This window comes from Ochotona princeps, chromosome 6 (genome assembly GCF_030435755.1).
Source record: "Ochotona princeps isolate mOchPri1 chromosome 6, mOchPri1.hap1, whole genome shotgun sequence".
Classification (NCBI taxonomy): Eukaryota; Metazoa; Chordata; class Mammalia; order Lagomorpha; family Ochotonidae; genus Ochotona; species Ochotona princeps.
In genome coordinates, this window is record NC_080837.1 from 4,421,708 (window position 1) to 4,434,329 (window position 12,622).

The window sequence follows — 12,622 nt, forward strand, 5'->3', positions numbered from 1 at the left end:
GTCCTCGTTAGTGGCTAATTACTGTCATGGGCCTGGGAGGGGTGATGGTGGGAGGGGAGCAGGCTTTTTAGGAACAAAAAAAAGAGGGAAGGAACCTCCTGGAGGAATCAAGCCCCTCTTCCTCCCTGCACCCCATCCCCTCCCACAAGCCTTTCCCACCCTCTGCCTGTCCTCCACACCCGGCCAGGAGCCCCTGGCCACAGCTGAGATGCAAGGCAGGCTGAGTGGATTTGCAGGCTGGGTGGAGGAACCAGACCCATGGTGTCTAACGCCTATGTCTCAGCTGTCCTCCCCTGTAGGTCCTGGCTTTCTTGGGGCAGTGCCCCTGGTACATGGCTGCCCTGGGTCCCTGGCACCTTGGGGCCTGGCTCGGGCCTTCTCCCTTCTGCCCCCAGGCCCTGGCCATGGCTTTCCTTGGCTGGATGTCCTCTGTGGCATTCCTGACTCCCAGGCCACATCTCACCTTCCTCTAGGAAGCCCACCCGGCTTTCCTTCCTACATGCTGACAGCTCTTTCCCAGAGCTCCCTGGACAACTAATCCATGCTGGTCTTCCAGGGTCCCCTACATTCCCCGGGGGACCTGTCTTGCTGGTCAGTAAATGTGAGGAGTCAATGCGAGCCTTGTACCTGGCACCCTCTGGCCTCGGGAGGAAAGCAGTTGTGGAATTCTCACAGAATGCCATGGCCTGTGCTCCGTGCTGCCTTGGTTTCCCCCAGGAGTCCAGGGAGAACATCCGGGACAGAGCCCGGCGGCACCCACTTCCCGGCTGGCTTGACCCCATGCTCCCCGGAGCCCCAGTACCCATCTGGCGGTAGCTAAGGCTCCAGGCCATCCCTGGCCAACGGATGTTTTGCGCCCTGACCTCCTGGGCCCCACCCAAGCAGTCTGTGGCCAAAACCAGCCTGCTTGTGGTTGGCAGCCCGTGGGGACTTGTACCCTGGATGGGGTGGGGCCGGGGCAGGGGTGTGGTCCAGCCACCCAGGCCCTTGACCTCAGGCGGTTGGCCCTTGGCCAGGAAGGACACAGTCCTAAGCCACTACCCATGCCAGGGGGCTTGGGCTTTGAGTGCTGGCTCCCTGCAGTCCCGTGGCCCTGGGCCCAGGGAGTGGCCCTGCTCTTGCTTCTGGCTGTGGCGCAGCACCCATGGGGCTCCTCCAACTTCAGGCAGCCAGGCTTGGGAGGGCCAGGAGCAGCAGCTAGTCCCAGCCATGACCCAATTCGGGAGCTGAATTAGACCCTGGGGAGCTGGTTGTAGACAGGAGGCTGGGGGGTGTGGGGGGGCTTTGCTTTGGTGGGGGAGAGGGAAGCAGGTTCTGAGCCACACCCAAGCAGTGCTGGGAAGGTGGGGGAGGGGGCTGTGTGTGTGTGTGTGTGTGTGTGTGTATGATACAGAGAGGGAGAGCCAACTTCTGTTCCCTGGAGCAGGCACTCCTCTGCCACCCCACGTCCACAATGGCCTGTGGCTCCGGAGGCTGTAACCAGCTGGCCGCAGCCGCCTCACCCTAAGACCGTGCGATTTCTAAATATTAGTTCTTGCTTTAACCCCTGCTCTGCCGCCCAGCCGGATGTCCTGCTGCCTGCAGCAATAGCCTCTCGGAGGAGAAGTAGACACTCGGAAAAAATTGTGGCTGTCCTGCTTGGGGTTTTACACCTTTTGGGAAGGGTGGGGGGTTGAGATGGGTCCCATCCCCCCAAAAAAGAATGAGATATCTCCGCCCAGAGCCAGGGCCCAGGCTTGCAGGGACAGCAAGAGAAGCGGGTTTGAGCTGGCAGCTGGGCAGGGCGGTGGAAAGAACGCAGGGTTAGGAGCCAGAAGTCTGTCCTGTGACCTCATGCCAGGCCCTGCACACTCTGCCCCCTGTGCCTGACTGTGGAGGGCGTGGCATGGGTGGCGGAAGCATCCTGTGGCGGATTCGTCCCTGAGGGGAGAGGCGGCTGCCGAGGCCCGCCCAGGGACAGTGTGGCATGGTGGGTGGAGGGATGGCGCCTGGGGGTACATCCTGGCAAGCAGCCATGCATGAGTGACCCACCCTGGAAGCTGAGGTGCCTGCCCTAATCGCACCTGCAGATGACACAGGGCTGGGTGTAGCTGCTGTGAGCCTGGGGTTGGGCAGAGTCTGAGACACAGCCAGGTTCTGGCTTGAGCTCCTTGTAGGATGGAGGTGACCCACGCTGGTCTGGACTCTGGCTGGGCCACAGAAACATGCGTTGGGGGTGGCGGGGGCTGGGCCACAGAGGAGAGAGGTGGGCAAGGCATACCAAGACTAAGGACTGAGCCCCTAATGCCAGCATATGTATATTTATTTAAGATTTATTTATTTATGTGAAAGTCAGATATACAGAGAGGAGACAGAGAGGAAGATCTTCCATCTTCCACTTGGTAAGATTCATTCCCCAAGTGGCTACAATGTGCGGAGCTGCGCTGATCTGAAGCCAGGAGTCAGGAGCTTCTTCTGGGTCTCCCACATGGGTGCAGGGTCCCAAGTCTTTGGGCTGTCCTCAGCTGCCTTCCCAGGCCACAAGCAGGGAGCTGGATGGGAAGTAGGGCTTCTGGGATTAGAACCAGTGTCTATATGGGATGCCGGTACATGCAAAGTGAGGACTTTAGCCTCTAGGCTACCGTGCCAGGCCTTTTCTTTATAATTTTGATGTAAGACAACCACACAATTTCCATGCTCTCCATCTGCGTTTCTCAGTGTGGCCATCTTGCCATTTTGAACGGCTTTTCTGTGTGCGGTGCGCTTTGTGCTGAGCGTCTGAGAACCGCAGCGGCAGGGTCCTCTCCCCAGGAGTGAGTGTGTGTTTGCTTCCCTCAGGTGTCCGTGTGCGGGGAAGGCAGGCAGGGAGCTGACACGGCTCCCCCTGGGCTGAGTTTCTCAATCAGTTACCTTCGAGCAGAAATACGAAGCTATCAGCTTCCCTGCTGCATTGAGTGCTGTATCTCCTAGACTCTTGTGAATCTGGCCCAGTTCTTAATATTTCTTTGTCCTTTATGGCATGGCCATTTTTGGCAGGTCCAGGTGAGTATTTTTTTTTTTTTTAATGGTAAAGGCAGATCAGATTTACAGAGAGAAGGAGAGACAAAGATCTTCTGTCCATTGGTTCACTCCCCAAGTGGCTGTAATAGCTGGAGCTGAGCCAATTTGAAGCAAGGCGCCAGGAGTTTCTCCTGAGTCTCTCATGTGGGTGCAGGGTCCCAAGGCTTTGGGCCATCCTCCACTGCTTTCCCAGGCCACAAGCAGGGAGCTGGATGGGAAGCGGAGCAGCTGAGACATGAACTGGTGCCCATATAGGATCCCAGTGCTTGCAAGGTGAGGATTTAAACATTGAGCCACTGCACCAAGCCCAGGCTTATTATTTTTTTTTGCAAGAATGATAGAGCTCAAGATATTGTTCATTTCATTTAACAAATTAATTCCCAACAATCTTAAAATATCAAAAAACCATAATTTACTTTGAGCTATGAACCAGGCCGTGAATAATCACCAAGAACGTGTTGTGAGGGTGTTTAATGACATGAAGAGATCTAGTCGTATTTTTGCACCATCCCCGTGTCTTTCGACGTCCCTCTCCTCAAATCTACAGCACTTCACCTGTCCTCACTCAGCCCAGCCTTCCTTCCTTCCAGCTTATTGGGACAACGCAGTCACAAGAGACTTCATCCACGTCCACCTGCTCCACCCACCAGTGTCTCTCTCGTACATTCCAACGGCTGCAACATCTCGGTGACGATCAAATTTTTTAAAGAATTATTTGGGGAGGGGGAGAGAGAGAAAGAATGAGAACTTATTCCTTGATTCACTCCTCAAATACCCTCAGTAGTCCTCAGTGATGTCTGAGTTGGGCACGCAGTCCAAGCTGCCCATGTGGACGGCAGGAACTTCCTTCCCTGTCACATGCCATCACGCGTTGCTCTCCAGGATAAGCATCTGCAGGAAGCTAGAGTCGGAACTGGGGGCGGGCTTTATTTTTTTTTTCATATTTTTTTTTATTTTTGACATTCTTTACATAGTTAATTAGGGCAAAAAGGTTCAAGGGCTACAGGAAAGTGGGTAAGACTATTATTTCCACATTGTTTTTGTCATGTATCTGGGGTAAAGGGGGAGATAAAGGAAGAAGCCGCACTCAGACTCCCATCCACCCCAAGTCCCGGATGTGGGGCATGCTCCAAGGGTCTTGCTCAAGTGGTTTTCATATTTCACCAGTTATGAATTGCTGCCAATCTCGCCACTCCAAGCACGATGAGGTCGCTGCAGAATCCACTGATTGACATAGTCCATCATAGAGTCTCCGTTTGCCCAGTTTTTCTTTTTTTTTTTTAACTTTTTCCATTTTTTAAATTATATTTTTGACAATCTTTACATAGTTAATTAGGGTAAAAAGGTTCAAGGGTTACAGGAGAGTGGATAAGACTATTATTTCCATATTGTTTCCTTCATGTATCTGAGGTAAAGGGGGTTTTAAGAGAGAAGCCCCACCCAATTTCCCACCCACCCCAGGTCCCTGATGTGGGACATGCTCCGAGGGTCTTGCTCAAGTGGTTTTGATAGTTCAACAGTTATGAATTACTGCCTATTTCACCACTCCAAGCATGATGAGGTCATTGAAGAATCTACTGATTGACATAGTCCATCTTAGAGTCTCCGTTTGCCCAGTTTTTCACTGCCAACATATGGCTGAGATAGTTGATTGACTTGTTCTGTCCTCTGTCTTTTCTTGGTTAGGGTTCTGAGTCCGGTAGTTCAATTGGGGAGATCCCCAAAGAAACTTCATCTGAGGTGTTCCCAGACCAGATTCTTGTGTGTACTTGCAAGTACAGGGCCCGACACAGTCCATCGCCCCAATCAGCTGGTGGTTGCAATTGCTGGGTCGGTTGTTTCCAGCCCTGTCTTCCACTGGAACCAGTGGGTGCTGAAGTCCAGCCTGATTCTGCCCAGCACACACTCAGCCCTCACATAAACCAGTGGGAGCTGCAGCCTAGTCAGAGTGACCCACAATAACCCCCATCCAGGCACTGTGGGGGCGGGCTTTGAACCCAGGCCTCTGAGGTGGGCTGTGAGGGTGCTAAGGGCTGTCTTAGCTGCTAGGCCAGACGCCTGGCTGATGACTTCATAGTGTGAATGTAGCCATGACAGGGACACCCACAAGTGACATGTCCCAGAATGTCACGGATACTTCCTTGAGCTGTCATTGGGGGTTAACCTGCACCCCTTGTCTGAGGTGGGGCCTGCTGGGCTTTGCGCCTGTGAAGGGTCTACTCTTCCTTTCTGTAGCTGCTGAAAGCACCCTGGCCCTAAAGGGTCTGTCAGGGGCACTTGCTGGAACTTGGGAAGGTGTGACCTGCAGGAGACAGTGGCTGGTCTTTCGGGTCCAGCGCAGCGGAGATGCTGGGTCCCTTGGATGAATTCACCTATCATGGCCATACCACAGGGAGTGTGGAGAAGCCAGCTGCGGTGGAGTGCTGAGCTTAGTGCCAGCTGGGACAGGTCAGGATGGGTACCTCCAGAGGTGACAGGGATAGGGACAGTGCATGGGGCCTGGGCAAGGCAGAGGACACTGAGGATCTCCAGGGAGGTCAGGAAGGAACCACATGGTATGTGGAGGTGCCCAGAGAGGTGGAGATGGGCACACGGCACGGAAGCCAGGACTGGGGCTGGGGGACGCTGCTGCTTGTGGAGGTGGGAGGGGGTGGTGGGAAGGGCTGGAACCCAAGTCCAGCAAGATGTCTGTTTTCCCTGAGGAGCAACAGATAGAAGTGTGTAGTCAGGAAACAAGGAGGAGGAATGCAGGACTCCACATCCTGGCTCTGTGCCCAGCAGCTGCTGGCTGCCCGGTAAAGGTGGGCAAGGTGTGTCTGGATGAGCCAGGGCTGGGATTCCTGGGGAAGAGGCTGGACAAGGCAGACCAGAGGGGGCAGGACCGCCTGGGGGAGAGCCAGTGACATATACAGGGCCAGTGCTGCAGTGCCAGAGCAGGAGTGTGGAGGTGGGGCATAGTGTGTGTAGGAGGCCCTGGGTGGCTGGAGGGATGGAGCTGAGAGGACAGGGGCCATAAGGGGGATGGAGTTGGTGGAGGTGGTCATGAGCAAGGGCTGCCGGGATTATAGGCATGGGGCATGCCTGCATGCTGGCATGGTGCAGGTGACAACGAGGAGGTACTGCGTGGGTCTCCAGGAGGCCACGCCACTGTGACCTTTGTGGGTGCGAAGGATGGAGTGGCCAGCTGGGGAGAGGGCCGAGGGCCAGCTGGGTATTGTTCAGAGCAGGAGGGAGATGGGTGTCAGTGGCTCAGACCCAGAACTTGTTGGGTTGGGTCAGGATGTGAACTGGCAGGTACAGGGCAGAGGGAAGTATGATGGGACTTAGAAGCCCACCCACCCTACATCAGGAAGTGGTGCCCCTTTCTGCACTGGGCAGGGGGTCAAGCCCAGCCCCCCTGTAGTCCCCTGTAACCCACAGGAATGAGGGAGCCGCAGAGGGTCCCAGGATGGGCACTCTTGGCAGGTCTGCTGTGGCTAGGAGGGAGGGAAGCAGGTATGGGCAGGCCTCAGACCCAGCCCCCTGGGGTCTAGGGGATGAGATGGCAGGGGTTTTATTCTTGGCCCCACTAGCCCTGTGGGGGGCACTTCCCCTACTCCTCTTGGCAGTAGGAGGGGGGGGGTGTGGGTCCCTGTGGTGCCGCCCCTCCATCTGTGTCTGCTTGCCTCACTTTGCAGGTACGGGCAGGCTACTGTCTGTAAAGGAGGAGGGGGCCTGGGGAATGGCCATCCGAAGCTGACACTTTAGTGAGAAATAGTTGGCTGCCTCCTTTACCGAGCAAGGGAAGCAGGCTTTGTGATCGAGGGAAGGGACATGTCTCATGGCTGCTGCCTGGGGAGGCAGGGGGCACCCACTGGGGTCACATCACCGCCTCCCCCCACAACCTACTCAGCCTGCTGGGCGGTTCCGTTCCTCCCAGCACAGAATTCCTGCACAGAGACCCGGGCGCCACGGCAACCAGGGGAAATAAACACCGCCGTGCTCACAGTCCAAGTTCTGCCGTGATGTCATCTGCCGCCGGGCGCCCCAGTCAGCCCCAGCTGCTCAGGCCGGTGGACTGGCCTCCTCCCCGCCCCCATACAGCAGCCTGTGGCTCAGTCCTCTCCCAGTCCCCAGCCATGAAGCTGCGCAGTGGGGCTGGGAGCTGCACCCCGAAGCCAGAGAAGAAGGCCCCTGCGCCTGAGTGGCAGGGCATCAAGCAGACTCCCATCATGTTGGCCCTGATCAAGGGTGCGTGAGCATTCCAGGCCCCTGGCCACCCACCTTCTATTTCCTCCTAGAACTGCCACCTGCTGGGTTCTCAGAGCCTCCCGGAAGCCATGCCCCCGCTGAGCTGTACTCCCCAGGCAGCTGCTGGAATGGTCCATGGGGTGGGAGGGCAGGAGCATGGGGGCGCACAGGGTCTTCCACTCGGAAAAAAGACCAGGAGCCTGTGATCTAGCCTCAGCTTCTCAATGAAGAGCAGAGAAGTTCATTCTTCCCCCATTGTTAATGGCTGACTGGCTCAAAATGGACAGGGGTGTTTATTGGAAAGGCACACAGAAGAAAGATCTTCCATCCTCTGGTTCACTCCCCTGGGCTGGGCCAGGCTGGAGCCAAGAGCCAGGAGCTTCTTCTGGATCTCCTATGTGAATGGCAGGGGCCCAAGCACTTGGGCCATTCTCTACTGCCTTCCCAGGCACCTTTGCAGTGAGCTGGATAGGAAGTGGAGCAGCAAAGACATGAACCAATGCCCATATAGGATGCAAGAGCTGCAGACAGAGATTTAACTTGCTATGCCACAGCGCCAGACCACAGATTAATATTTCTGAGCCTTGATGCTGTCAACTGGAAAATGGGACAGGCAGGAACGCCCACCTTCGGTGGAGTGATCTCTTAAGTCCTCTGTGCAGTCCTTGGCAGCCCCCCGCCTTATCCACCAGGCAGCTCACTTGGGGAAGCCTACCTCCCTCTGCAGGAAGCCGCCTTGTGGGGTAAACTGTGGAGTTTGTGGCAGGGCATCATGAGCCAAGACTCCCCATACTCTTAACAGTTCACTGTGCTGGTGGTGGGGGTAGGGCTCCCTGCCCCCGATTCTGTCCGCATGCCCAAGCTGAAGACTGCCCCCAGCAATCCGTCCATTTGTCTGTCCTCATAGGCCCGGGGCCTGCCCGCTACCTGCGGCCATCCTGCACAGGCTATGTGGATCATGACGCCTCCATGTTCTGCGAGCCGGCATATACGCTACACACCAGGCACTCGGACAAGCGTGAGTGCTAATGGCCCCTGTGTGGCCTGGAGGGCCCTGGCCAAGGGTGGGGAAACCAGCAGCAGGTTGCATGGTAGGGGTAGGGTTGGGGGACTCCCTGTACAGGCCACTCAGTGGAAACTGTAGCCCCCGCTGCCCCCCAGCCAGGTATCCCAAGGGGCAGGGTCTCCAGCCCTGTTGGACTTGCACCCTGACGGCACTTCCTGCTGACTTTGTGTGTGTGTGGGGGGGCCCGCTATGGGGATCTGAACCCTCCTTGGTGGGAGAGCTCCTTACCCCCCTGGATCTGGCAATGACCACAGTGGCTGTCATTTGCCCTGGCCCCAGGCCCCGAGGGTGTGGCGCTGGGCGAGTTGCCACAGCTGTCCCTCTCTCTGCTCTTCTGAGTGAGCTCTGTGGGGAAGGGCAGATCTGGGGTGGGAAGTTCCCTAGTGATGTTCCTGTGGCAAGGGAGTCCTGAGGTGGGCAGGGAGGTGGGGAGGGACATGGCACTGGGGCTGACATGACCCTGTTCTGGCTGCCTGGCAGGGATCTTGGATGTGTGCAGCCCAGGCCCCGGGTACTTCTTGGATCCCAGAATAACTCGCTTTGGAATGTCCAGCTGCTCTCAGGTCCCCATGGAGGGCCGTGTTTGCAACCTGCGTAAGAAGGGACTGCTGGGGAGGGGGAGGATGAGGGCCACCCTCCTTCCTGAGCAGGGCCTAGGGTCATCATGCCCTCCCCAGGCGTATTGAAGGGTCTCATCAAGATGCCAAAGCTGTGGCGTGAACTCTGCCGCCTCAGATGCCCGTGTCAACAGGTGGCGCTGTGGATCCCAGAGCCAGTGCCAGCAGGTGGAGCTGTGGTGCTGATGAGCTCATAGTGCTGTCCCAGGGACAGCGTGTGGACATTGGAGGCCCAGCAATGCTGTGGTCACACTGCCAGGTTTTACTTGTGCTTTCTTGCCCCTTTACCTATTCATTTGCAAAGCCTGGGTGACAGCAACTGGGCAAGAGAGAGAATCTGCCATCTGCTCCTTCATCTTCCCCAAACCTGTAATAGCTGGGTCAGGCCAAAGCCAGGAGCCAGGAATTCCATCCATGTCTGCCTGGGGGCGGGTATTAGGGACTCAGCTACTCAAACCATCACTGCTGACTCTCAGGGTGCAGTAGCAGGGGAACTGGGTCAGAAGCAGAGCAGGGGCAGAGGGGTGTCACTCAGTCCCAGGCACTGGGCAAACCACAGTTGACCAGCTGTGCCAAAATGCCACCTCTTGCTTACAGTCTGACCTTCCTGTCACACTCTTGTCCCTCTCCTTGCCTGTAGCCTCCTATGGCAGCTAGGGATATGGTGTCCACACCCTGCCTCTGAAGCCACGCAGGGCCAGCTAAGACTCTGTGGGTCCCTCCCCTCTCTGCCCCCTTGCAGGTCTGAGCCCCATTCCAGCACCTTGCCACTACCAGCATGACCAGGGCGCCCCTCCGGGGGAGCGTCGGGCTCCCCAGTATACCTTTGGCCAGCGATGTCCATACCGAGTGATGGACCCCAACCCGGCTCCTAACCGCTACCAGCTGCCCGTCTTGCTGGGGCCCCACAACCCCGTGCACCGAGCTGCGCCCTGCTACAGTCTGGCCTCCCCGGACAAGAACTGGTTCTACAAAGAGGACGTGGCTGGAGGTCCTGGGCCCGCTGCCCATGCCAGGCCCGAGCCCTCTGTCTACCTGAACCGCAGCCCAGTCCACCGCATGGCACAGCGCTTTGCCTATCCGCTGGACCACACGACTCGGCCTGGCCCCGGTTCCCACAACGTCCAGCAGGTGACCGTGCATAAGCCGCGCACCCCTGCCTTCAGCATGGGCGTGCGCCACTCGGCCCACCTGTGTCCGCTGGTGGTTGACATCCGTGACTGAGGCCCCGCCCCCACCCTGCCCACTCCCAGAGTTTATTTTTCTACACTTGAGTCAAGGATCCACAGGGCCGGCCTAGTCCTGGCTGCCGCATCCAGCATACAGAAGGCATTAAGATAATATTTTCCTGTATTGCTCCTGTGGTTCTACATTCCTACCACTTCCTTGAGGCCTTGCACTGGGTGCAGGTAGTGGTGGTGGTGGTGGGGGGCCAGGGCTGGTCTCTGCCTTGCAGAGCAGGTGACACAGGGGGGCGAGGAAGCCAGGAGCACCTAACCCTGGTCCTAACTCCACTACTGCAGGTGACAGGACCTTGCCCAGTCCTAGGTTCCCTGCTGGTGGGGTGGGGGGTGAGAAACCCATGAGAAGAGGGGACAGTGAGTGGGGGAGGGTAAAGGCATAAGAAAAGGTGGGAGAGGAAGCTGCAGGGTGGGGGTGCAGGGTCAAGGTCTGGGTGCAGGAGGTAAGTCTGACCCTCAGGACTGGAGGGTGGGCAGCTTGCGGGGCCTGGGACCCTGTCCACAGCAGGGATGCAGTGAAAGTCACTGGCCTGCCAGGTTCTGCCCATCAAAGGAAGAACCTTAGAATAGCCAGGAGGGGGCAGTGTTGATTCACTCTTGAAGCCCATCAGCCCTTGCTCAGTTCCACTCTGGCCTCGTGCTTCCGGGCAGCTCTTTGGTTGGGAGCTGGGGGCTCTCTGGAACAAGGCCTTGTCTTTGTCACTCTTGGCATCCAGCTCCCTCCTACCTCTGGTGCCCTCCGCAGGGTCTGGCTGGCATGAGATGTGGAGGCAGCTGAGGATGGCTGGGAGGGGGCAGGAGGGAGGATGGCTCAGGCACAGGTGCACCCTGTGGTCCACAGCCCCTGTCCAAGCAAAGGGAGACTAGGCCAGGCTCAGCGCCCACCGGCCAGGCTCAGCAGCTTGGGCAAGTGCCAGGCATGAGCTGAAAATGGGGAGAGAAGATCTAGTTCTGAGCAGCGGAAAGGGGGGGGCGGAGATTATCTTCAGAGACTTATTATTATTATTTAAAAGGAGTTTGCAGAAACCCCACGGGAGGCTGTACCTGCCTCGGCTCATTCCTGTGCCACGTCTGGTCCCTCTCCTTGCCCTCCCTCTCCTCCCTGCATGCTCTGTGCCCAACAGCTCTGGTCTAGGCTGGCTAGAGAGCGAGCCGGGAGCCCCTGGGACCCATCTGTCTTGCAACAGATTAGGAAGATGTCACTTTGCCGACAACGCCATTTATCACGGCGGCTGCAAAAATTAGTGATGCCTGGGCTGAGCATGTCAGGTGGGGGCGGGGACTGGCAGGTGGCAGCTGCCCAGGCTTCCTTGTGTCATTGGGCAGGAGACATGAGCCTGTGTTGGCTCGGGGGTTTTCTGAGGTGGCGCCTGGCCCAAGCCACCTTTCACTGGGATGCCAAGATTAAGACTCAGAATACAGGAGTAACTTGATCATGTGACAAATTAACAGGGTCTTTAAATAAGGATAGGGCTCAGGGTGTGAGCAGGCTCAGGGCTAGTATATGATCAAGGTCAGGCAGGGCTCAGGTGTGAGCAGGGTCAGTGTGTGAGTGAGGGCGTTCCAGCTAGGCAGCCTGCAGAAGGTCAGTTTGATATGGCCTGCCGACCCTGGCCTCTCTCAACAAGCAACCATCCTAAACTGACCTTGTAGGACCAGAACATGTTCCAGTGTCTGCAGGTTTTGGGGGTCCTGTTGCTTGGCCCCTCAGTTCCAGGCACCCCAGTTCCCTGCATCCTGGCCCCAGGGCTTGGGGAGAGATTGTTCCACATGTTGTTTCACACACTTACTCCTGACCCCGGCTTAATGTGCACAGTCGCTTGCACCTCCTCTGAGGTCAGAAGCCACACACACACACACACACACACACACAGACAGGAGCTCAGGGCACACACCTGGCACCGCACAATGCAATGTACACCTTCTACTGCACCCACCCCGAGCCATGAGACTGCCACACCCACCCAGCCACATGCACATGCATGCAGAGGGGGCAGGGTGGAGAGGGTCCCCTGTGTCCATGCAGGAGCTGGGGGTGACTCCCATCCTGGCCACAGGTGCCAGGGGCGGCTCCTGCTGGCACCCCTCCTGCTGAGATACACACCTCTGGGTGGTGACGAGGTGCCACCCACAAGGACATGTCCCCAGGACTCAGAGACACCCACTCCAGGGGCTGCAGCAGGAGCTGCTGCTGCCAGGCCATTGCGGGAATGCGTGGGTACTGGCACGAACACAGCCCTCCAGTCCTGCTGAGGCCGAAGTCACAGCTCCTGTCCCTGATGGTGGGCACCTGCCCTTCCTGTCCACCCCCAGGCTCTCCAAGTCCTCCTGCATGGGTCTCCCCTGCCACCCTTTTCCTTCCCCCAATCTCCGCATCCCTCTGCCCTTCTTATCCTTTAGAACAGACAATCGACATTTTCAGTTACTGC

The 12,622-nt window shown here is 57.4% G+C and overlaps 1 protein-coding gene across 1 annotated transcript; it reads left to right on the forward strand.

The window, feature by feature from the left end:
• Positions 1-5,825: 5,825 nt before the first annotated feature.
• Positions 5,826-10,226, forward strand: CIMAP1C (ciliary microtubule associated protein 1C). Its single transcript, XM_004594689.2, has 5 exons — positions 5,826-5,840; positions 6,964-7,269; positions 8,177-8,287; positions 8,816-8,929; positions 9,695-10,226. Exons 2-5 carry the CDS (start codon positions 7,044-7,046, stop codon positions 10,174-10,176), a joined length of 933 nt encoding a protein of 310 aa, XP_004594746.2. The 5' UTR covers positions 5,826-5,840; positions 6,964-7,043; the 3' UTR covers positions 10,177-10,226.
• Positions 10,227-12,622: the final 2,396 nt, after the last annotated feature.

Bases quoted from the DNA above. Each gene is read 5' to 3' on its own strand.
- CIMAP1C (XM_004594689.2), top strand. From the start codon at position 7,044: ATGTCATCTGCCGCCGGGCGCCCCAGTCAGCCCCAGCTGCTCAGGCCG. The intron at 7,270-8,176 runs GTGCGTGAGCAT...CTGTCCTCATAG, and splicing joins CATGTTGGCCCTGATCAAGG to GCCCGGGGCCTGCCCGCTAC. The intron at 8,930-9,694 runs GTAAGAAGGGAC...GCCCCCTTGCAG, and splicing joins GGGCCGTGTTTGCAACCTGC to GTCTGAGCCCCATTCCAGCA.